At 40.3% G+C, this 21,819-nt stretch overlaps 4 protein-coding genes across 7 annotated transcripts; 1 reads left to right on the top strand and 3 right to left on the bottom strand.

The window, feature by feature from the left end:
• Nucleotides 1-192: 192 nt before the first annotated feature.
• LOC128889789 (extracellular signal-regulated kinase 2) lies at nt 193-8,713 on the bottom strand. Of its 2 annotated transcripts, XM_054147764.1 has the most exons (12): nt 7,998-8,713; nt 6,029-6,248; nt 5,797-5,927; nt 5,430-5,605; nt 5,031-5,170; nt 4,772-4,964; nt 4,253-4,393; nt 3,993-4,177; nt 3,728-3,865; nt 3,412-3,557; nt 2,350-2,564; nt 193-2,271 (listed from the first exon to the last, which is right to left on the bottom strand). In XM_054147764.1, the coding sequence occupies exons 1-12, from the start codon at nt 8,085-8,087 to the stop codon at nt 1,887-1,889; spliced, it is 2,160 nt and encodes a 719-aa protein (XP_054003739.1). In that variant the 5' UTR covers nt 8,088-8,713; the 3' UTR covers nt 193-1,886. The 2 variants fall into 2 exon arrangements, with proteins under 2 accessions (XP_054003739.1, XP_054003740.1); XM_054147765.1 differs by lacking the exon at nt 2,350-2,564 and having other exon boundaries at nt 193-835.
• A 376-nt stretch (nt 8,714-9,089) lies between these two features.
• On the bottom strand, nt 9,090-10,588 carry LOC128889818 (death-associated protein 1). The gene is made up of 3 exons (XM_054147822.1): nt 10,364-10,588; nt 10,096-10,195; nt 9,090-9,736 (listed from the first exon to the last, which is right to left on the bottom strand). The coding sequence occupies exons 1-3, from the start codon at nt 10,410-10,412 to the stop codon at nt 9,577-9,579; spliced, it is 309 nt and encodes a 102-aa protein (XP_054003797.1). The 5' UTR covers nt 10,413-10,588; the 3' UTR covers nt 9,090-9,576.
• Nucleotides 10,589-11,405: 817 nt separating this feature from the next.
• LOC128889788 (splicing factor 3A subunit 1) lies at nt 11,406-14,521 on the top strand. 2 transcript variants are annotated; one of them, XM_054147761.1, is made up of 7 exons: nt 11,406-11,667; nt 11,844-12,174; nt 12,259-12,418; nt 12,493-13,738; nt 13,808-13,881; nt 13,965-14,246; nt 14,329-14,521. In XM_054147761.1, the coding sequence occupies exons 1-7, from the start codon at nt 11,550-11,552 to the stop codon at nt 14,428-14,430; spliced, it is 2,313 nt and encodes a 770-aa protein (XP_054003736.1). In that variant the 5' UTR covers nt 11,406-11,549; the 3' UTR covers nt 14,431-14,521. The 2 variants fall into 2 exon arrangements, with proteins under 2 accessions (XP_054003736.1, XP_054003738.1); XM_054147763.1 differs by having other exon boundaries at nt 11,407-11,667; nt 13,808-13,866.
• A 309-nt stretch (nt 14,522-14,830) lies between these two features.
• Nucleotides 14,831-20,608, bottom strand: LOC128889793 (xylulose kinase). 2 transcript variants are annotated; one of them, XM_054147775.1, is made up of 12 exons: nt 20,425-20,608; nt 18,931-19,013; nt 18,575-18,728; nt 18,229-18,408; nt 17,037-17,138; nt 16,433-16,564; nt 16,189-16,342; nt 15,969-16,113; nt 15,586-15,875; nt 15,413-15,510; nt 15,191-15,331; nt 14,831-15,109 (listed from the first exon to the last, which is right to left on the bottom strand). In XM_054147775.1, exons 1-12 carry the CDS (start codon nt 20,476-20,478, stop codon nt 15,053-15,055), a joined length of 1,590 nt encoding a protein of 529 aa, XP_054003750.1. In that variant the 5' UTR covers nt 20,479-20,608; the 3' UTR covers nt 14,831-15,052. The 2 variants fall into 2 exon arrangements, with proteins under 2 accessions (XP_054003750.1, XP_054003751.1); XM_054147776.1 differs by lacking the exon at nt 17,037-17,138.
• Between the last annotated feature and the right edge of the window lie 1,211 nt (nt 20,609-21,819).

Consider the following 21,819-nt stretch of genomic DNA (forward strand, 5'->3'; position numbering starts at 1 on the left):
GGAATGTCAAAAATGATTGTTTTCTAGCTTGTACCATTTCTTAGCAAACCACTGAAGTAGAACAAACAGTCTAAGTATAACAAACAGTAACGTCTACGTTAGTCACTTTCAATGCACGTTAGGGGTTACACGATAGGGAGCAATTCGACCCGCGTCACAGAGGATGGAAAATGGAAAATACGACCGTCTTGTTTTCCAACGCGCAGAGGGTGCAACCGCTAGCGTCGCGATAGGAGGCTATCTCATCGCGACGCTTTTGATCAGGACACGTAGAGCCAGGGAATAAACGCGTCCTTTGGTAAAAATTTATTCCACGACAGGTAATACATAAGAATTAGACGTTATCACATAGCCGGGTAAAAGTATCACAAAAAAGATATATTACAAAGAATTTTACAAGCTACGTCGCGTCGTCGTCGAAGATTTTTCGCATAATCGAAAATGAAATCGTTGCGCGCGAATAAAATTTGGCTTCACGTTAACATGAATCATTCACTTGTTTCCTAGTACCAGTAACGGATCCACCATGATACTAATTAAACCAACGTATTTCCAACATATTTGTTGAGAATTTTTCCTAGTAAAAGGTTGTGTATGCACGGTTTTCCACTGTTTAGATTTTTATATTTTTAACATATCCTTCGATTTTCTAGCTTTCGAAGCAGTCCTCGCAGATAATAATAGGAGGCAGTATATATATATATATATTTTCACGAAACGTTTTAAAAGAGGATTGTCCCAAAGCAATTAACTTCTAAAGCCCCTATAAGTCTAGATCCGCCACAGGTTGTCACAGTTTCCCGTGTTCTTCGACCAACCACTACAATTATCGAACCTCTCAACAATTAATTTCAGTTTCAATGAAGTTTAACGTCGACGTAACATTCCGAGGACAAACGACGAATACATGAAGTCGGTTCAACGAAGGTTTTTTTTTTTTTTATTCGTTCTTTTCATTTTCCGTTTTCATCGATTCCTATCCTAAGGTTATAAAAAGACCGTGAGACTAGCAAGACTCTTCTTAACTAGGAGCTTAAAGTACCTTCTTCGAAATCATTTATTGTTTCCTATCGCTCAAGGCAGTTTCCACTAGCGTGGAATTCGAGGTATTGATCGCGCGATATCGTTTACTTGTCGCAAAAAATTTATTTAGGAACATTTGCCTACTATCGACGCCCGTGGCTTTCGAGAGAAAAAAAAAAAAGAAAACGTCACGGTTCACCGACAAAATTCACCTTCGATTTCGTTGAAGAACACAAGAGTATTCACCTAGCGCGGTGAAAAGACGACCGATCGATCCTTGTTTGCACAACACCGACGTCGAACGTTTTATGACGATTTAAGTGACGTTCGAGGGGTCGACCCTGACCAGTCTTATCTATGAACAAGAAAGTCGATGGGAGTTTTGTCGACCCTGGAGCAATGCGGGAAGTACGTTTGAATTTATTGAAATTCAAGATGGGGAACAGAGTGAAGGCGACCACACGTTGCAGTTTAATTTTGAGAGTGCATGTGTACTCAATTATGAATAGTAATGATTATCGGTCGATTGCTGTGATCAACTGATTCTCACGATTAAAACAGAAAGTTCTTTGCTTGAGGCTTGGAAATTACGTAAGATAATTTCAAATGGACAATGGGGTCTGCTACAGAGTCGCTGCTTCCACTTTCTCCCCCATCTTCAATTTTCCTAAACCTCCAATTTCCTGCTGTCGAAGTCTCCAGAAATTAAAATCCTCGTATCGCTCCAAACCAATGCATTCAAAGTAACCAAAGTATCGTCCTTATCTACGAAGATTTAAAAAAATATTCGTCCGCGTCCTTTCGTCGTCGTAAATCGTGGCTGTCGGCGTTCCTTTCCCTCGAAAGCTCGATTCGGCGATATTTTACCACCGTATAGTCCCGTTACGTAAGTCTTTATACGCGGAGGCTGTTATCACACCGTGGCTTTGCGCGTAGCTATCGAGGAAACGCGAGTCACGTATCGCTGACGTCGATTTCTTCTCAACGATAGCGTTGCCCTCGACGACGTGCTTCGATTCCACCCTATGACCGCCATTGAGAGCTCCGTTCTTGAGCCTGTTGCTGCCTATTAAAGGATAATTGGGTCCTTTTAACGAGGACGACACCTGCACCTTGTTCGCGTCTCCAGCGTTATTCCTTAAAATCAGTCGATGATCCAGGCTGCTCCCTGTTCGGCACGCCAGCACCGATTGTTCATCGACACGTGGAGGCAACGTCTGATTTAAGTAGTTTCGAATAGCCTGGCTCCTAGAGGTGGAGAGGTACGAAGCTGATAGGGATTCAGCGCTGTTAACATTGCTGCTGGTGTTCTTGTTACTGCCAGACCTGAGATCGTAGCCTATGCTGTTGTCAGAGGTTCTCGCCAAGTACTTCGTCTGAAGGCTGTTGGGACTGTCGTAGAAGAAGCTCTTCCTTCGGTCCTCCTCGCGCCAGTTGGTGTCTGATGAGCATTCTGCGGATCCACGGACCTGCTTGCAGTTCCTTCGCGTTTTTGTTCGACCCAGTTGGCTTAATTGACAGGATCTGCCTCCTGGTGCGCACTGAAATTCGGGAGGAGGGGGAGGGGGAAAGGGGTTGTTGAAATGCAAAGTTTTATTAAGTACCGTAGAACAATTGTGACGAGCTTCCAGGGGTCGAGACCCCTTTCAGAGTTTAATTTAATCGGATGATAATTAGATGAGTAGATCGATAATTTGCAGCGACTACGGAAGAAAAATATTGTCGTACCTGGGTAGTATCGGTAGGTTTGCACGCATGGCGAACAGAAAGTAAGTGCACGATCAAATATTCACGTGCAAAACTGATAAAATCAATGATGAAATGAGCCGTTCGCTGTAATAAGATTAAGCGAAAGTCGACAGTTGAGAACTAAATCAACTGTAAATAATAGGTAGAAAAGTGCGTGGGGTCGAACGAAATACCAGAAATCCTGCTGAATTCGCGGCCAACTGTCGCAAAGAATGAAAGGAACAACAGAAGGAAAGAAAAGCACGTCGGTTCCATGTGCGATAAGCGTGAATTGTGGGACGTATAAATGGTTACAGTACCTAAATGAATCCCACGCGACACGTAGCCTGCAACGATAGAATCGTCTGTTTACTCTTGCGCACAGACGATCAATTTTTTAAGCAATTATTTTCGTTACAATTTTTGTTATAATCGGTGACCCATCACGATGACCTTCACCATGGGACTAATCAAGTAACGCATTGAAGACACGATTGTGTTTCCAAAAATTCAAAAGTGCAATCGTGTTTCGATATACACAGTGCTTCCGATTAGCCGTTATTTTTTTTTTTTCTTTTTTTTTTTTAAATCGTCAAATAGTGTAAGCGTTGGCGTCGAGACGTCAAACGAAATAGGAATGGCTCGAGCCAGTTTACTTACCACCGCTTGGTCCGACTGTATGGAACGCTGAGATTTGGACAGTTGTTGCTGGTTGATGTGCAGACAGCTTTTCGTTGTACTCGGTGTGAAATTACTGGCGTTGTTGTTGATTAAATTGTACGTGTACTGGGTCGCCACGTTCTTGGCTAGAAGACGTTAGAACGATTATATGAACCGGCAGCGTTTACAACTTTAGTTTGGACAGTAACAGGAGCTGTTCTTTTTCTTTAAAATTGTTGCAAACGACGATAGTAAGTGAAAGTGTGCTCCTATCACCAAAAAATGAAGACGATGTTTATTTAAGGGGGATACTTACCAGATGGTCGAAGATTTCTGACGATGTTCTGCGTTTGCGGCTCCATAGACGTACTTATCGTCCTCGTCTTCGTAATCCTTTCACCGCTGTCGATTTGCGGCTGCCGCAACGTTTTTCTACTCTGCAGCTGGCCTCGCGCTGAAACCGTAAGTGGATCGTTTAATGCTATTATCGTTCGATCCATTAAAAAAAAATAAGGAGCTAACAATAAGTTTTATTTCTGTATTTTTTTATGTTTGGTTCTACTTGTATAAATTAAATGTACATTTGATAACAGCAGTACCCTCTAAACACGAGGGTTCGTACGCGTCGCTTTTGCCTCTCTCTTTCCGTAAATCTTGGTAAGAGTGAGCGAGATTTTTGCCAACAACCGCGTCGCCCTGGCCAATGACAGGGCTGTTGGTTTCCTTCCTGATGTGCTCCGAAAGTCGCCTGATCCTTGACTTGGACCTATCGAACATCAATTGTATGTACTATAAAGCAGTGTATTCTGAAAAGTCAGTATTTCATTCGAGTATTACTCACATAGTTTTATGCTTTCGACGCTTTTCGTCCATCATCGAATATAATTTATTTCTGTACTCGTCGACGGAGAGCTGCACATCGTCGCTGAGCAACGGCACCACGCTCGATCCTCGCTCTGGTTCGTTGCTTCTTTGATGAAAGCTGGAGAAGAAGTAAATATTAACGCGAATATTAATGGAAGTTTATTCCCCTTTCAAATTCATGAAGAACGGTTCGTCTCCAACGGATGTTTTGTTCCAATTTACGAATCTACGCCTCGGAGGTGTAGATTTTAAAATTTACCTTCCAAATATATCGTAGGTATTATTGCTCCCCTTTTAATACCACCTACATTAACCTGACATTCCTTCAGAAGGAAGGGTTATTTTAGGAATTCTGTTTCCCTTTACAAAACATATTTAACGAAATTCAGTCACATCTGGGTCAAAGGGGAGTGTGATCATAGTAAAGAAATGATTCAGGAACTTTTTACACTCTATTTGGAGCAGATCGATAAATCCGTTTGATGGATGTACGCACTCGGCCACGTAGGGGTGCTCCAGAGCCTCCACAGCCGTTAATCTATGATTGGGGTTGAAGAGTATTAGATTACTGATAAGGCCCAAGGCCTCCTTCGACACCCCAGGTAGTATATCCTTCAAAGAACGCCTTGGTCCACTCGGTGTCTTCTCCAATAGATTAGTTCCGTATCCAGCGCTGACCGAAATCAGATCTGAGGAAGAACATTGGTCGAAAAACGTGGAAAGTTTAACCACTATCCATTTCGTCGCAGAGTTACCTTCTTTGGTAGGTGACGGGAGTGTGGCCATTATTCTTTCGACCTGGTTTATCGTCGAGGAACCGGGAAACAATGGTTTTCCAAGTAGCATCTCCCCGAGGATGCATCCCAACGACCACATATCTATGCCCTTCGTGTACCTGAACAACGTTGGCACACAGAGGTTCATTAAAAGACAGAGCCAAAGATCTTATGCTTGCATTAACCTAAATGTGCTCCAACGATTATCCTTCCACAAGATAGATGCAAGATAATTCCACATGGGAAAGAATGTTTATTAGGATGGCCAAAAAGTTCGTTTGGATTTTAACACGCAAATAGCGATTTTTCTTAACAGTTCTGAGCTATAAAACCTACAGTCTAAAGTCGAGAGAGAGAGAGAGAGACTTTCAAGTGTACCTCTTTGAAGCAACGAGTATTTCTGGGGCGCGATACCAGCGAGTGGCGACGTAATCCGTGAGGGTAGGATCGCTGGCAGTTTCGCCATCGCCCTCGCCGATCTGGGTAACCGATCTCGCCAGTCCGAAGTCGGCGATTTTACAATGACATTTGGCGTTCAGTAGAACGTTCGACGGCTGTAACAAACATTACAACAGTCGGTTTGATGCTGCAAGGCAGTGTATTCAATCTCGATTCGGGACGATAAGATAGCACAAGGTTCAATTGACAACGCTTCAAAAAGAAGGACGAACAAACCTCTTCGAAAAAATGAAAAATCTCCAAAACCATCGAGTCTGTATAGTCAAAGCAGGATGGATCGACTAACCTTGAGGTCCCTGTGTATCACGTTCCCCGAGTGAATGTATTTGATCGCCTTAAACAGCTGATACATAATGTAGACTTTATGGATGTCCTGCAGGATGTTGCCCTTCTTAATGACGTTGTGGAGATCGGTTTCTGGGAAAACGGGCCGAAACGTGTTTCAGCCCAAAATGTCTGAGAATCGCCGCGGCACGTGACCTTTTTGTGAATCCTTCTTCGGACCGGATAAAACTCACCCATGTACTCGAACACGAGATAAATGTCCCGGTCGTTGTTCGCCTTGTGAAGACCTAGCAGTCGTACGATGTTCTCGTGATTGGCGAATGATTGCAGGAACATTATCTCACGGAACGTGCGCTGCGCGTCGGTCTGGTTCCGGAAAGCGTCGAATATCTTCTTCACCGCCACCGTTTCCCGGTTTTTCTTATCTATCGCCTTCCATACGATCCCGTACGCCTGTCGAACGACGGGATACGTGGTCTCAGGATTTGCGACAGTGTGAACAATAAATAAATGAATTGAAATTTGTACTCGACGCAATAAAAATGTTAGACAAAATGTTTATCTCGATTTCCTCAAAGAAACATTACGCTGTAGTGCGGACAAATTAATTCCTGAAGAGCCATTCAGCTTTCAATGAGAAAACTTCCGTAAGATAGGAGAAGATAGGGTACAAGTGGTTATTACGCTACATCACATAGATAACAAACGAGTGGTTATTACACAATATCTTGAAACAACTCTATATGCCCTGAAGATTTAGATTATAGATTAGAACAGTGATTTCCTAGCTTTTTACTATCACGACGCACTTAGGAGAGACTAACATTTACAAGGACGCTTTTAAAAATCCTGGATATCGTACTAATATTACGCAGAACAACATTAATATTCCAGATATAAACAAATTTTTCTTCGACCTTTTTAATCCTCTACCGTAATTATTCCCCTCACAATCACCGTAAAATTGAATTATACAAATAATTGTGTTATTATATTTCATGAAGCTCATTTGCAGGCACAAATTTGTTTCCGTTAATTGTTCTCGTAAATTTTTCATGCGTTCGTTCCCCGTTGTATACGTCAACGATAAATACGGTTTTATTGGAATTAAAATTTCAGCCACATAACGAAAATTGGCGTTCGATGCTATATACCGAATATTTTGAAAACAATTTTACTGGAATATTTAACGAAACAAAGATTTATTCGGAATCATCGATGCCCAGCTATAGTTCTTAGCAGTGTGCACAAGTGCACAAACACGTGGCGAATAAATTAATAGATTTTTAAATATTTAGCTATCTATAGCCTAGTTCGAAAACTGGGAACCATTGTCGTCGACAGTTGTTTGTTACTACTCTCCCGTTGCTCGTTGTCATGATTATCACTGTTAATAGCTCAACTATCGATTTAGATACTTGCCAACGATGTAGCTACCACGACAACTGTTATTGACAATTGCGTACATTTGTCTCTTTTCTAGGATGTTCGCTCTGTCCTATAAATACCATTATCGCCATGCATATGCCAAGAAATGTTTTCTTAATATACAATAAAAATAACACCCGTGTTATAAAAAGAGTGTTGTAAAAATAACACTTGCAAAAACAAACTAGAAAACAATTCTTTTTTTATTGGAAACTGATAGCACCCTCGGTCACATTCTATTTATTTTTATTATCAAATATAGCAGCGTTTTATTCTCCAATTTACAGGACCGTCGACGTATACTATTACTGAATCTATCAATCTACGTGACGAACAATGACACTCTTGTGTTGACTTAATTCTTCTACATTTTAATTAACTTTACAATATAAATCTACCCCAGAAGTATCGTTGCTGCAACTGTCTACATTTCTTCTGTTTTATATTCAAGCCCATGTGAAAATGAATGACGAAGCCATACGAACAAAATTTTATATACTTGAAGACTTAATCAAGACTAAATTACCCTCTTTTAAAAGCATAATCAAGTGCTTAATTAAACAATACCTCAAAAAAAAACAATTCGAGAAGAACAACCTGCACATAAAACCCAGCAAAGAAGAATAAGTAAAACTATTTCAAACTACCATAAACTAACTGCTATATTCCGAGTGTGTAATTCTAAACCAATCTTGAAATGCACTCCTATTAATCCCTAAAAATTCTTGAGGACCAACAGACCGGTGAATATCAATGAAAAATAAAAATAATTACCCCCTTTCCGAGTCGTCGAACGATGTCATAATTTCTGGTGACGTGCGTGTCGAGCTCGAGGACCTTTTCGTTGGTGTTTTTCCCAGACATCGTGACGAGACCTTGAGCACAGTCGAGCTTCACGAATCGGAAGCTTACGGTGACCCGCGCGATTGAAGACGTACGAAAATTTTCAGACGGAGACGGTGTTCACGGACGGCAACTCATTCACATCTTTGCACATCAGGAAGGAAGCTCCACTCGAACAGTTTTTTCATTCACCCTTTGACACATCAATGTGGCTATGTTTGTAGAATTCATAGCAATCACCATGACGACAATGGTCAATGCTACTCACGGTTACCAACGACATTGCGTGACCGCCTAACCACGGTAAGACCCTATTACCGAGTTGGACAGTGATCGTTTCGTGATTACTTTTCTCACAGGCGCCCGCAATTTGCAGATTAAACGGTAATGAAATTAGAGTAGAGATCTCGAATAAAAATGAATTGATAATCGTAAAATATTTTAAGGATGAGAAGATAGCTTGGAACCACTGAAATACAGCTGTTTCCGGTTGCCAACGGAAGGGGGACTCGAGCACCTGGTACCCCCTATCCTTTTAAATCCATAACTGATTGTAATTCACTTAACGTGAACGACTATGTACAGTGTACCACGTTTACTCATCAATAGTATACGTATACAGTATAAGTATACTGCTACATGTCTGAAATTAGAGAGGGAAGGGACAAATTAATTTATCGATATAATTAGCCTTAATCGTATTTTAATAGTTGTCATTGTCAAAAATGGTAGCCAAAGCAAATAACGAGACAACCGCAAGAAAGAAAGGAATTGATGGAAGCAGTTCGTTGTTTACGTATAAGAACATATTTTTCATTTTCATCATCAAGTCTGATACAAACTGTGGCCAATACTACGAATCTCGTTCGACATTTACACGCTTGACGGCTACGTTCGTAAAAGAATACAGTAGTTTGTTATTTGTAACGTTAAAACAATTCTCAACATGCGTGGATCGTCAAGATTCCTACGATATCTAAGGTCGGCTATGTGCGAGTAACAAATAAACTTGAAAACAAAACGTACTATGAACAATATTTTCATTTCCTCGAGTGCTATATCTTGAAATGCATCCTGGTCCCGAAGACGGTTACATATACTCTACGGAATATAGCACGACTAATAAAAGTGCATTAATTACAAAATAGAGATGAGCGTATCAACGGTTATCTAATAATTAGCTTCTGTGCGGAGGATACTCCGAGAGCTCGGAGCAAGTCTGTCGCTCAAATGCCGTAAGGAACCCCGCAAGGCTGCATTAAAAATAAATTGTATTCTCTCTTAATAACAGTAATAAACTCTCGCGAGATACTTTGTTTCGCGTTATATGGAACCACAGCTCCTTGGGGAACAGATTGTACATAATCCTGGAAAAATGTTAACACTTCTGTATCCCCATAGAAATCCTTAAGTACTTTTTTTGTGTTTTGTTTCTTTTAAATTTAATGTTAGAATATATGGGCTCCTGCTTTTTCAAGCAGCCCGCTTTGACAGTCAATCCACGTATCGTTCACTTCCTGGGTTGCTGTATAACAATGGGACGAGAACAATGCATGGGACGAGCATCATGGGTTGGTTTAGGTTTTTCATGGAAGACTTGGACAGCTTCTGGAGGAAAATCTGCATTTCCCTTGGCGGGAAATCCACTGATCATGATAGTCTTCGGTGGGCTGAAACAAAATTAAAATTTTGACAATTATTTAAAACTATCATTTTTAAAGAGTAATATTCTCCCTAAATACGTTGTTCTTGTTGAAATACAGTGGTTTCATTTCATAAAAGATCAATGTATTTACAACCATATTGCACCATGTTACGTGCGTAATACGGTTAATGACGTTTATCAAAAATATGGCAGATATCGCGAACGAGGCTATACGAATTTTTGGCCATAAACAATTGCTATCTAATCATGTTTTGCTTCTTTATCGAACGATCGAACGTCTAACACGTCCTTTTGCGCAATGATAGTTGTTTCTTTAAGATCGGATACAGAGTTCTCCTTATGGTGAACTTGAAGATTGCTTACCTACTCGACGGTTTACTTTCATCCGCATCCTTGATCGTCTTTATTTCCCGATCTTCTTTCGGTGATTTATGCTGGGTAATCCTCATACCTCCAGCTTTTACTGAACAGAAAAACAATAAACTAATAATTTCATCGCGAAACGGTTAAATTATCGGATGGCCTTGAAATTGTCCAGACAGGTGCACAACGACGTCACTCGACGGACCGTGTAAACACGTTAATCTTTTCAATTGGTTTCAAAGGATATTATTGTATTTGTTTTATTTACCCGCGGGAGGGTGGCCACCCTTGAGTTTGGAATCCTCTGGACTCGACATTTATGCGTCAAATGGCAGACAAAAACAAGATTACTTGGCTCCAGCGAATATACGTTTTGCTTGTTGCGCTACGACACCAATCACACTGATTCGATGGCGGCCGGCGATGCAATAGTGAGCAATGGCAGGCAATAGCAGTGGGGAGGTCGTCTTCGAGGCATGCATGTCTGGCTGCATGTTCCTTTCCCCCGTATCTTTGTATTGTATTTTCATTACATCCGTGTGAAACGCTGAGTCAAATGCTTATCTGCGCTTATCCCCCCCAGGAGGCATTTTACAGTTCGTGCTGTTTGAAGAGATCCATGATACAAAACACGACCCCTTCTCTTTCTCGACGTGCATTTCTACTTGTTGCGCGTCTAAAACGCTAGATGGGGATACTCTAAAGCTTTGAAATACAGACAAATGACATTATTATACGGTTAATCGTATCTATAGTTATTTACAAACTGTCTGAAAAATGTAAGAGGAAATTACTGTTAATGATTGCATAACTGATTCAAATTTCGCGCGGATTCTACGGTCATCCTGTTCGCTATCTAGCGGTAAACAGAACGAACTAATTTTCGGAGTTTAGTCAGCGCCTCTATCGGGAAAACGCTCAAGTTCGTCCTCCATTAGTTCTTATTTTCACTGTTAGATGGCGTTATTTTCAAGGTATTTACCGACACCTGTCGGTAAGTTACATCATGTCGGTAAAAAAACAGTATAAATGGCGCCATCTAGCGATGGCAACTGGAACTATTCGAGGACAAACTTGCGCGTTTTCCCGATAGAGGCGCTGACCAAACTCCTAAAATTAGTTCAACCTTTTCACCGGTAGATGGCTATACACCATTTGGACATTTTTTTATATCATTTTTATTAAATAACGTAGCAATCTAAAAAAATACATGCACGTGTGAATTATTACTGTCTGTAAAAGTACCGTACTCTGTTGTTTAGCCTCTGAAAAATTACTCTGAATGCAATTTTGTCGATGCACATCTCTGCACAGTAGTTGAGTGGAAAGTGGTGGAAAGCTGTAGACGTGAAATGGCGGCGCCGCGTTACGTTCATGAAACACTGTTTTTGAACGATAATTTACGAAATATCTTAAATAGTGTATAAAAATCGAGTAGATAAATCAGTTTCAACATGTCTGCTCAAGAGCTTTCTACAGTTATTCAACCATCAGCGACCGAGGGAGAAGAGAATAATGCACCCTCGTCCCAGCCGATTGTGGGCATTATTTACCCTCCACCGGAGGTTAGAAGTATCCTTTGACTATTTGACTCGTCTTATAGATAAAGTACAATCTTTAGATCCGTTCGGCACATTCGTAACAATTGTAATAGCAACGCCAATTGTTACATTAATACGTATAATGAATACGTAATACATCGATATGGAGTCAAGCATTCGTGTGTTTTTCTTTATGTAAAAATTTAGATATTGTCGACAAAACCGCCAGTTTCGTGGCTAGAAATGGACCAGAATTTGAATCAAGGATCAGACAGAATGAACTTGGAAATCCAAAGTTTAATTTCTTAAACTTTGGTGATCCATACCATGCGTATTATCAGCACAAAGTAAAAGAATTTAAAGAAGGGAAAGGTCAAGAACCATCCGTAGGAGCAGGACTGGGAAAAACAGTTAATCTTATAGCTCATCAAAAGCAACAAGAAATTTTGAAACAAGTAGAGCAACTATTTATTCCGAAAGATCCACCTGCTGAGTTTGAGTTCATTGCAGACCCACCTTCCATTTCAGCTTTGGACCTGTATGTGCAAATTAATTCTTTCTTTACAATGTAATTATGCAATGTACATGCTATATTTCAAATGCAATAATATTTTTATTTTAGGGACATTGTAAAGCTGACAGCACAATTTGTGGCACGTAATGGTCGTCAATTCCTAACAAATTTGATGAATAGAGAACAGCGTAACTTTCAGTTTGATTTCTTACGCCCTCAGCATTCCTTGTTTCAGTATTTCACAAAACTCTTGGAACAGTATACAAAGGTGAAGCCAAATTCATTTACCTACAATCTCAAATTATTTTCTAATTACACATTTAAATAATCTTGGATTTACAGGTATTAATTCCGCCTAAGGACCTGTTGCCGCGTCTTCGCGATGAAGCAGCCAATATGGATAAAATTTTGGAGCAAGTTAAATATCGCGCAGAGTGGTTAAAGTATCAAGAAGCTCAAAGACGTAAAGAAGAAGAAGAATTGGAACGTGAAAGGGTTGCTTACGCGCAAATTGACTGGCATGATTTCGTCGTTGTAGAGACCGTGGATTATCAGCAATTCGAAGTTGGTAATTTCCCCGCGCCTACAACTCCTGACGAAGTCGGCGCTCGGGTGCTCATGCAGGAAAGGATAGAAGAAGGTGAAGATGTCGAAATGCAAATCGACAGCGACGGAGAGGATGACATGCAGAATCGTACAGAAGGCGAGAAGGATCGCGCAAAGGACAATAATCAAGTGCAAGATATGGAGGAAGATTCGAGCGACGAGGATGACGTGTCACCTCCGGGTGACACGCATAAGAAAGATTCAAAGCCGCGCGATAGCAATAGCATGCAGCCTCCGCCATTACCACCTACTCCAGGAAATGTCGTAGTGAAGAAAGGCTACGATCCTAAGCAACATGGAAACAAAACTGTACGTCCTGTTGCTCCTGACGAATACTTGATATCTCCGATCACGGGAGAGCGTATACCCGCTAGTAAAGTTCAAGAACACATGCGAATTGGGTTGTTGGATCCACGTTGGGTGGAACAAAGGGATAAGCATCTCGATAAGTTAGCGCAAGAGACAGTATTTGCACCTGGTACAGCGATCGAGGCTAGTTTGAAACAACTAGCTGAAAGACGTACCGATATCTTCGGTGTCGGCGACGAGGAAACCGCTATCGGTAAGAAGATCGGAGAAGAGGACAAGAAGAAGGACGACAAGGTTACCTGGGACGGACACACATCGAGCGTCGAAGCGGCGACCAGGGCTGCTAGAGCGAATATTACTCTGGAGGAACAGATTCATCAGATACATAAAGTTAAGGGACTTCTTCCGGATGAAGAGAAAGAAAAGATTGGACCGAAACCTGCCAATCGCGCGGCAGAATTGTCACACATGGCTGCAGCCGCTTCGAAACCTCAAGCGACGTTGAAAGCACCACCTAAGCCGCCAGCTCCGAAACCAGTGCCGGTTCCAACGCAACCACCACCACCGCCAACTATGAGTATGCCCGCTATGGGTATTCCTCAGCCAATGATGCCACAACCACCAATGATGATGATGGCTCCTATGCCTCCTATTCGACCACCGCCGCTTATGAGTAAGTAATATTGTACGTTTGGCCTCTTGAGATTTCATCCGTTATCTTTTATTTTTACTTTGTTTTAAGCGCCAGCAATGTCACCGTTTATGCCAACTCCGCCACCTATGCAACCACCTATGGCATCTGTAAGTAGTTACAATGTAAGGTGACATTTGATTATTATATACCTAATCAATTACTCTCCACTGCTACTCAAAAATTGAGATAATTTTCTACTTGCCAGATGGGATTAAAGCATCCATCTGAACCTATGGAAGAGGAACCTCAGACTAAGAAGTTACGAACAGAAGATTCATTAGTACCTGAACAACAGTTCTTGGCTAGGAATAAGGGTCCTGTTCAATTGAATATTGCCGTGCCAATGATGACAGAGAAAGCGGAATGGAAGTTGAACGGACAGACATTAAATATCACCTTGCAAGTGAGCGACTCTGTAGCGACCATGAAGGCTCTCATACATGAACAAACTGGCATGCCGCCTGGTAAACAGAAGTTACAGTACGAGGTAGGAGACAAATTATATATGCTTTAAAATTTTCATTTGTCGTCTCGTATGTTATGATAAATAAATATTCTTTTATTTTTAGGGAATGTTTTTTAAAGACAGCAATTCTCTGGCATATTATAATTTGACATCTGGTAACGTAATCAACCTCCTACCAAAGGAAAGAGGCGGCCGGAAGAAGTAAAGATTATGTTAATATGCCTTATATACTGCGGAATTTAAGAGATAATTATTAATCAATGCAACAATCAATTGAAATAAATAAAAGGTACCTTTAATTAAATTAAATTTTATTTTTCCCTATAATTCCCTATAATTTTTCATTGATTTTATGTAGCAATAAATAAAGATTTAATAAATTAAACTATAATAAAATTTGTAAATATACACAAAATTAGTTGGCATTTAAAAAATTGCACTTAATTTTACCTTGTAGTTTTATCGGTAAAGCATTAGCGATTTGTATTTAGCCATATTATGCGGTGAAACATTCGTTGGCTACATATTTAAAGTACAATATTTATTTTTAATCGTTTCTTATCGTAAGAGATTCACGACGATGTTCTTCGTCATTGCTTCGAACATTTTTCATCTGTATATTAAAGTTAATTGAAATTTTAATATTTCAATTTTAAAGGTAGACTTCCAAAAATTGTTTAAAAAATATCATATAAAAAATCTATCACGCAGTTGCAGAAATGCTTTCCTATCGTCTATTACTACATATATGCAATATGAAGGCCCCTTCGTTTAACCAGTTTTGTGTGATATACATATAAGCTTTACGCGTTTCAGTTTATACTTTGCTATTTTTTAATTTGGTCCACGATCTTCCGATAACGCGTAACCATCGACTTGTATATCTAAAAGAAAACAGAAGAAACGAGTCGTTTAATACATAGAAAAAAATATTATTCGCACAAGTCTCGTTTACTCAAACTTACGGAATCTGCATCATCGTAAGGACGGCATACGAGCGTTGGTTCAGGCAAGCAGCGTGTTATTTCATCGAAGCTACTCTCATTTCGTAATAAGGCGTGCTTTGCTTGGTAGGCTGCACCTAGCATAGCCGAATTGGCTATATCCTGTTACATGCAATTATAAAGTCGCTAGAATTACATGTAATTATAAAATCGAAGTAGACAATGTTATTACGAAAGTATTACCGATGTATACACTGGTGAATTGAAAACGTCTGAAATTACTTGTAGTATAGCCTTATTTGTAGATGCACCACCCGTTGCAATAATGCGCGTGTTTGGACCTACAAATGACCATTAAAAAAGTTTCAGCGTGCGGCTACACACGTAGTAGCGCCACAACTAATCGTTTTGCTCACCAATAACGAAACCAAAATCCTCGGCATGGGCTCTTTTCGCAACGAATTGACCCTCGATTAGAGCCCTTACTTCTACCTCCTTCGAACTGTACCGAGATATCTCGTCGTTGGCTTTATTAAATCTATGGTCACCGCTGACGAATGGTAAAATTTCTTGTGCGTCGAAGTATAAACCTAAATTCCCAAAATTACCACGCGGTGTACTCTCCAACAGTTCGTTAAAAATCTGCCAAGACCCTTGAGCTGCACTATCGCGTATTCTTTCACGGGTCCGAGATCCATTTTTGAAACTATAAGTTTGCAACTGTTAATTACTTGCCTTTTGGATTACTCACCTGTTTGTTAATACAGGAGAACTGCAAAGTATTAATAAAAATGATTACCAGAGCAGTGCCATATAAGCATTATCGTCGAGGGGATTGCAAAAGACGTGACCTTCCAAGACAGTTTTGGGATTGTTCAACCACAAAAACAAAGTATCGCTTGTACCTAAACTGCAGGCGATATCTCCTTCCTTCAATCTCATACCTGTGCGTTATAAAGCAAACGATAAAAAATTGATTCAGATTATAAGACTGGTCGAACCGTCTAGTGTATGGTTACCTATCAGAGAACCAGGATTGTCCCCCGTGAAAGCAATTATTCTGCATGATTCGTCGAAATTGAATCTTTCTACGAAATAGGATGAAATTGGCCCAATGTCGCTATACGAGGAAACAGGTTTGCCTAGTTTCTCTCTTAGATTCGAGCTGCAAGCCTGGCCAAATAGCGATCCGCGGTTAAGTAAGCAAAGAAAAAAAAAATGATAATATTAATAATACACGACCGATGTTTGAGAACATTTTACCTCCAGCAAAACGTCGTCCCAGTCTTTGGTATGAATATTTAACAAATTCATTCCAGATCCATCTGAGTAATCGATGGGCGCAAAGTCGCCCACAAACAGGGAAGCAAGAAAACTGCTAATTACAGAGATTCTCTGGAAATGATATAAAAGCGTATTAAGAAAAGCTACGCGACGAAGCATGCACTCGGCTGTAAACGTATAGTAGCAATCTAGGATGCGTGTTAGTGATGAAAATGCAGTCACATGCCCGCTTAGAATATTATTAGGCGTTAGAAGAACGCATGCGGTCGTCATATAACCGAGTCATAAATGAAATTATTTATCATTTCCAGAATACAACAAGTAATGTAGTGTCCTTAATAAATAACTAAAATCTACCTTATCTCCTACCCTTTCACCCTCGAATAATGAAAAAACACAAACGAGACGTTCTCATTCCACGAATTAATTCCAGCCGCTGCATTGCGTTAATATAATAATCATCGGCAAAAGCCACACAATGTTCATACATCTCAACCAACAGATCTACACGTATCGAATACCTCGAGCGATTGTCGTTCTCTTTTTATTGTCAATGAAGCCGGGAGTGTTTTAGTAGGTATACCTCAGTGTTATTGTAAGCCTCGGGCTTCCTGCGCGCTATCCTCGCTATCTGAGGTCCTGAGAATCTTTCGTAGGCCCGAGATCCCGTTATCTCCGCTAATTTCTGCAACCATGCCCCGACAAAATAATCGGTTAGCGTGTCAATTAATTATGAATCAGCGTCTCGCAATTTTCGCAGCCCAATATTCTCGCTACGCAATCGTATACAATAGTGACGTAGTTTTCGCTTCCTTGGGCATCGATTGCGAGCAATCGTCGATCGTCGGCAATAAAATCAATGAAATATTCGATTAAACGTGTAAAGGTCAGATGTGTAAGTGTCCACGACGCGACGCCCGTTCAACGAAACTAACGAGTCTAAAAATACCGTGTGGCCAACGAAACGGTACTCTTTTACCTTTTTCTTGGGTTACCATTCCAGCCGTCAACGGGCGTTAAGATATCTTTCGTCTCGACGCGATCAAGGATAACTTAGATATATTCCCTGTCGTTTTCGGTACACGCTGAGTATATTTTGTTGCTTAGTCTATTTTTTTTTTCTTTTCTTTTTTTTTTATGTTATTAAGTCAAGTATTATATAGGGTGTGTCTATTCACGACACAAGAATGATAACAAAAGTTCAGAGATATTATAGACACGCGTTCTATTTGACCTTGTTCGTGAGTTGCAATCATTTTGGTGTCCCCAGAAATTGTTTAGCTTCGTAGGAAATGCTCGAAATAGAAACATGCGAACGTTTTACCATAGTACTCGATCTTCCAATATTCCTCCAGCAACTCGTGCAATTGATTACTCAATAAATTGAGATAAAATTGACCCGTTAACCTCCTATTAAGGAAAAGAGAGTGTTATCGATGATTGTATACAAACAGTTTAGTAGAATCAGTTAAGTTCGCTAGCTCAGTTCGCGATTAAGAATTGTCGCCGCACAAAAATGGCCATAACTGGGGAACAAGATCGAACTGAGGAAATGTTTATATGAACTTTTGTCACTGTTTTTGTGTCCTCAATCGTTCGCCGAAGTGGCTCTTCCGTGCGTTCTTATTTTCTCCTTACTTTATATTATTTTATTGCGCTCTTATCTTTACATCTACACGTTAATTTTCATTATTCTTTTTCTCCTTTTCTTTCACATTCAATATTTTCTTCCGTTCAGTACTTGCATTTCTTAGGGGTTCACGAGGAATACTCACTTGAGGACCACCCACGATCTCTTCTAAAATATGACATTCCTTGGTCGTGCTGGAATCCATCCACACGGGAGACGGAGTCACCGAAAACGACGTGACCAACTGCTCGTGCAAGAATTTCGTGGGATTCAATTGTTGCAAGTGATTTCGACTGCCCTTGCCCCAGTAAACTGTGCCATGTTGCTGTGCAATTACGAACAGAGATAATATTATCGTCGCATTTCGTTTAGAGCACTTTGGGAAACATCTCTAATGCCACGAGGTCTACATATACAGCTCGGAAGTACGAACATCGAAAAGATTTTTAAATACTTCTGTTCTACAGGTTCAATGTAAAAATACTCTTTACCTGTGCGCACCCGGAAATGGCGGCTACCTTGCTAAAATCGACACCACAGACGCGTAATTTATCAAGGATGATGTCCAAGGCCTTCACCCACATCAAGGTGGGAGCTACCGCCACGCGTGGTTCGTCTTTCTTTTGAATGACCCCTCCATAAGTTCTAAAAATGGTTGTCGAAGGTGTATTTTTCTTTGCTCCGTTGGATATACGAGAGAATATGCACAGTGGAGCAATAATAATATTCATTGCATGGGTAACGAAGGTCTAATTCTGTATCGATGCATATGTAATTAAAATTCGTGGCGAAACGCCCCTTTGAAGACTCGTTTGTATCTAATGTAAGAGAATAGTGATAACTATACCTAAACTCCGGCAGATCATTGTCAAATTGCACGCTGGTTTCGCAGAGAACGTTGAGATCATTATCAACGACCACCGCTTTCAGCTACAACGTTGAAAAATATTCGTTAATCGCTTGTTTCGCCTAATTAAATTCATATTACACACCGCGGGACGATTTATCGTCTACGAATCGTATAAATTGCATGCAACGTGACCGCTCGTGAAACTTCATCCGCTCGTATCGGTCAATTAGTTACGCTACCCGACGTGTATTTCAAATTTAATTCGGAATTTTGTATTCAAAACGCTATTTTCGTGGCCCGATCGAATGAATATGCAAACAACTGTCCCGGCGATGGTAAACATGCAGTTCTACACGTGCCGCTTAATATGCAGCCGTTTACATGTGATGGAATAAGAAGCGTGATATATTTCGACGTTCCTAATTGCCGTTATGCAAAACCGTTGTTCGCTTTTAACGGGAGAATTACGCCCGACTCGATGGAATTAACGACCGGATAAAACTCGTGTTCGATGGGAATCGATTAACCCAGTGATTTCCAAACTATTTCGAAATCACTGGATTGGCCCGAAAACCGTTTCGGACGATTATTTATTCCAGAAACTAAAAAGTGTTTCGTAGAACCCAAAGAAAGTCTCGAAAACAGAGACCAAAGCACCGTATTATTTATTTATTAATACCATGAATAAAAATTATTTTTAGATTATTAATGATTTATTACAGCCCCCTCGTACGGTTGCATAGAATCTCTGAGCTTGTCCCGGGGAGTCTGTATAAAATTTCTATTTGCTCGATTATCTCCTTTAGTTATTTAAGAAGCATTTTGCAATTTCAATTATCTCTTTTCAACCGCCTCTGACATTCCGCATTTTTTCTCGCCAAACAGATACACTCTTCGCTCGCGTGTATCGTTTCGTCGCTTGGTGTTATCAACGCATTAGATAATTGTGACCCGGCGCGCGAACGTCACACGCTTCGATACACTTGTTTCGGTCAACGAAGATGCGCTTACAACGAACGTATGCAAATACACCTAATCGTCGATTTATCTTCAGCAATCGTAATTAAAATTATGAAACGTAATTTTCAAGGTATCAAACCTACTTTCCATACGATACTCTATATATTTAACAATAAGCTCCCCATATCACATATGTAAATCATAAAACATTTGTAAGTTCAAACCTAGAACGAAGAACAAAATCAATCTACGTATAATCTACAGACTATCTCGAAATACGCATTTAAAATTTTCCGCGGCGCTGCACAGATGGCATTACCAATCAATTCCACAAAGATGGACGCAACAGCGTCCCTCTGGTCACGTCGCAACGTTTCGCACTGCTCATGCATCGTCCTTTAGATCCATGCTCGACGATAAGCATTTCTGTTCGACGAGAAAGCGTGCTCACGTCAAGGATTAATCGTCCCACAGAGACGTGCGACGCCTGGCGATAAAGCTGTCGAGAAGTTAGGAGACAGTACAACTTACCTGCTGCGTGCTGAGATCGAGCCCTAAGTATGTCGCGTTCGAAGTTGTACCCATATTTAGATCGTTTACCGACGCACAAATGCGACGAAACAAAGAATGGATACGTTGTCAGTGAAAACAGTGAAACGGACGGATACGAACAACGTAAGCACTTCACTACGCGACCATGAGTCGCTTTGATAGTCTAGAAGGCACGACCCAAGTCATCGTTACGCGCTGTTTCGCGTTCATTGCGACGTAACTTGGCCAAACGGGACTAATCTTATCGTTGTTATTAATATTGTCGCTATTTGTTACGTAAGAATTAACGAACGGCGAAACTTGCTCCAGCGTTACTTGTTTTTCACATGTACATGTTACTTCGATATCAAGCGCTGTAGTTTCTCGACGAAGAGGTTAAGTTTCCGTCGATACTGCTCCCTGTGCAGCTGACAGAATCGCAACTAGAATTTTGGCGCAGTTGACAAATTCTCAATATGGCGCCATATTCCGCATATGTTCCTGTACTTGGCAAAATAAATATCGTGATAAAGTAATTACTTTCTCGTGTTTATACGAGGTTATCATTTATTTAAATATATATTGTTATGTGGCTTTACTATATACATATATAAACATGAGAAAGTAATTGCATTACTTAACAGTAATTTTATGTATCTGAATAGGAAAGCTAGACATAAATCACATAGTTACTCCCGCTAAAGCTTAATTCTTGTTGCAATAGCATTGAACGTTTCAGTGTTGAAAGTAAACACTGCTGATTATGAGATTACATATTATTTATGGTAGGTTATATCAACCAGAAATTCAATTGAACATTATTTACAATGGACTCGAGTATTCTTCGTTACTTGGACTTACGGAGCACCTGGGACTACCATTCTCAAGTCTTTTACAGGGAAATTGTTTAGTGTTCAAATCGCATCGTTTTCAGTAGAAAATTTTGATTTTCTGTAAACATGATCAAATTATAACTGAGTACGAACCCTGTCTTCAAACGTGTCAAAGTAATGGATTAAAACAAGTAGAAAGGATGGCTAGCTCACCACTCTAGGTGCTTGCTTCATTGCCTATGCCTCTGGAAGGGATCATCGAATTTCTTTACCGACGGATCTATCGCGTAGGTGTTGTTGACGTTACCTGCTCTACACCTGCATCAGGTTGGATTCTTGTCTAAGGAACAACTCGTTGGATGTTAACGCGATCTAGCGACTGTTACCTGCGTTCACCTCGTAGAATGCAACGTGTCCTTCTAAACATCTTTTGAGAATAAACGTATAGCCCAGCACCTGTAAATATTATTTACAATTTTGGATAATTTAGTAGATACTAAAAAAAAATTCTAGAACTCTGTAGAAATTGGTATTGAACGTTTTTAGATTAACTAGCCTTGGG

The sequence above is a fragment of the Hylaeus anthracinus genome, unplaced genomic scaffold (genome assembly GCF_026225885.1).
Source record: "Hylaeus anthracinus isolate JK02 unplaced genomic scaffold, UHH_iyHylAnth1.0_haploid 11997, whole genome shotgun sequence".
NCBI classification, from domain to species: domain Eukaryota; kingdom Metazoa; phylum Arthropoda; class Insecta; order Hymenoptera; family Colletidae; genus Hylaeus; species Hylaeus anthracinus.

Excerpts from the sequence above, each read along its gene's own strand:
- LOC128889788 (XM_054147761.1), top strand. The coding sequence starts at position 11,550 with ATGTCTGCTCAAGAGCTTTCTACAGTTATTCAACCATCAGCGACCGAG. Across the intron at positions 11,668-11,843 it reads CCCTCCACCGGAGGTTAGAA|ATATTGTCGACAAAACCGCC; the intron begins GTATCCTTTGAC and ends GTAAAAATTTAG. Across the intron at positions 14,247-14,328 it reads AACAGAAGTTACAGTACGAG|GGAATGTTTTTTAAAGACAG; the intron begins GTAGGAGACAAA and ends TTTTATTTTTAG.
- LOC128889789 (XM_054147764.1), bottom strand. The coding sequence starts at position 8,087 with ATGTCTGGGAAAAACACCAACGAAAAGGTCCTCGAGCTCGACACGCAC. Across the intron at positions 4,178-4,252 it reads CGTCGAAAGCATAAAACTAT|GTCCAAGTCAAGGATCAGGC; the intron begins GTGAGTAATACT and ends GATGTTCGATAG. Across the intron at positions 2,272-2,349 it reads AGCATAGGCTACGATCTCAG|GAGCCAGGCTATTCGAAACT; the intron begins GTCTGGCAGTAA and ends CTCCACCTCTAG.
- LOC128889818 (XM_054147822.1), bottom strand. The coding sequence starts at position 10,412 with ATGTCGAGTCCAGAGGATTCCAAACTCAAGGGTGGCCACCCTCCCGCG. Across the intron at positions 10,196-10,363 it reads GGGTGGCCACCCTCCCGCGG|TAAAAGCTGGAGGTATGAGG; the intron begins GTAAATAAAACA and ends TTTTCTGTTCAG. Across the intron at positions 9,737-10,095 it reads GAAAGTAAACCGTCGAGTAG|CCCACCGAAGACTATCATGA; the intron begins GTAAGCAATCTT and ends ATTTTGTTTCAG.
- LOC128889793 (XM_054147775.1), bottom strand. The coding sequence starts at position 20,478 with ATGGGTACAACTTCGAACGCGACATACTTAGGGCTCGATCTCAGCACG. Across the intron at positions 15,876-15,968 it reads GCTTATATGGCACTGCTCTG|TTTCAAAAATGGATCTCGGA; the intron begins GTAATCATTTTT and ends GCAAACTTATAG. Across the intron at positions 15,332-15,412 it reads ATTCACCAGTGTATACATCG|GATATAGCCAATTCGGCTAT; the intron begins GTAATACTTTCG and ends TGCATGTAACAG.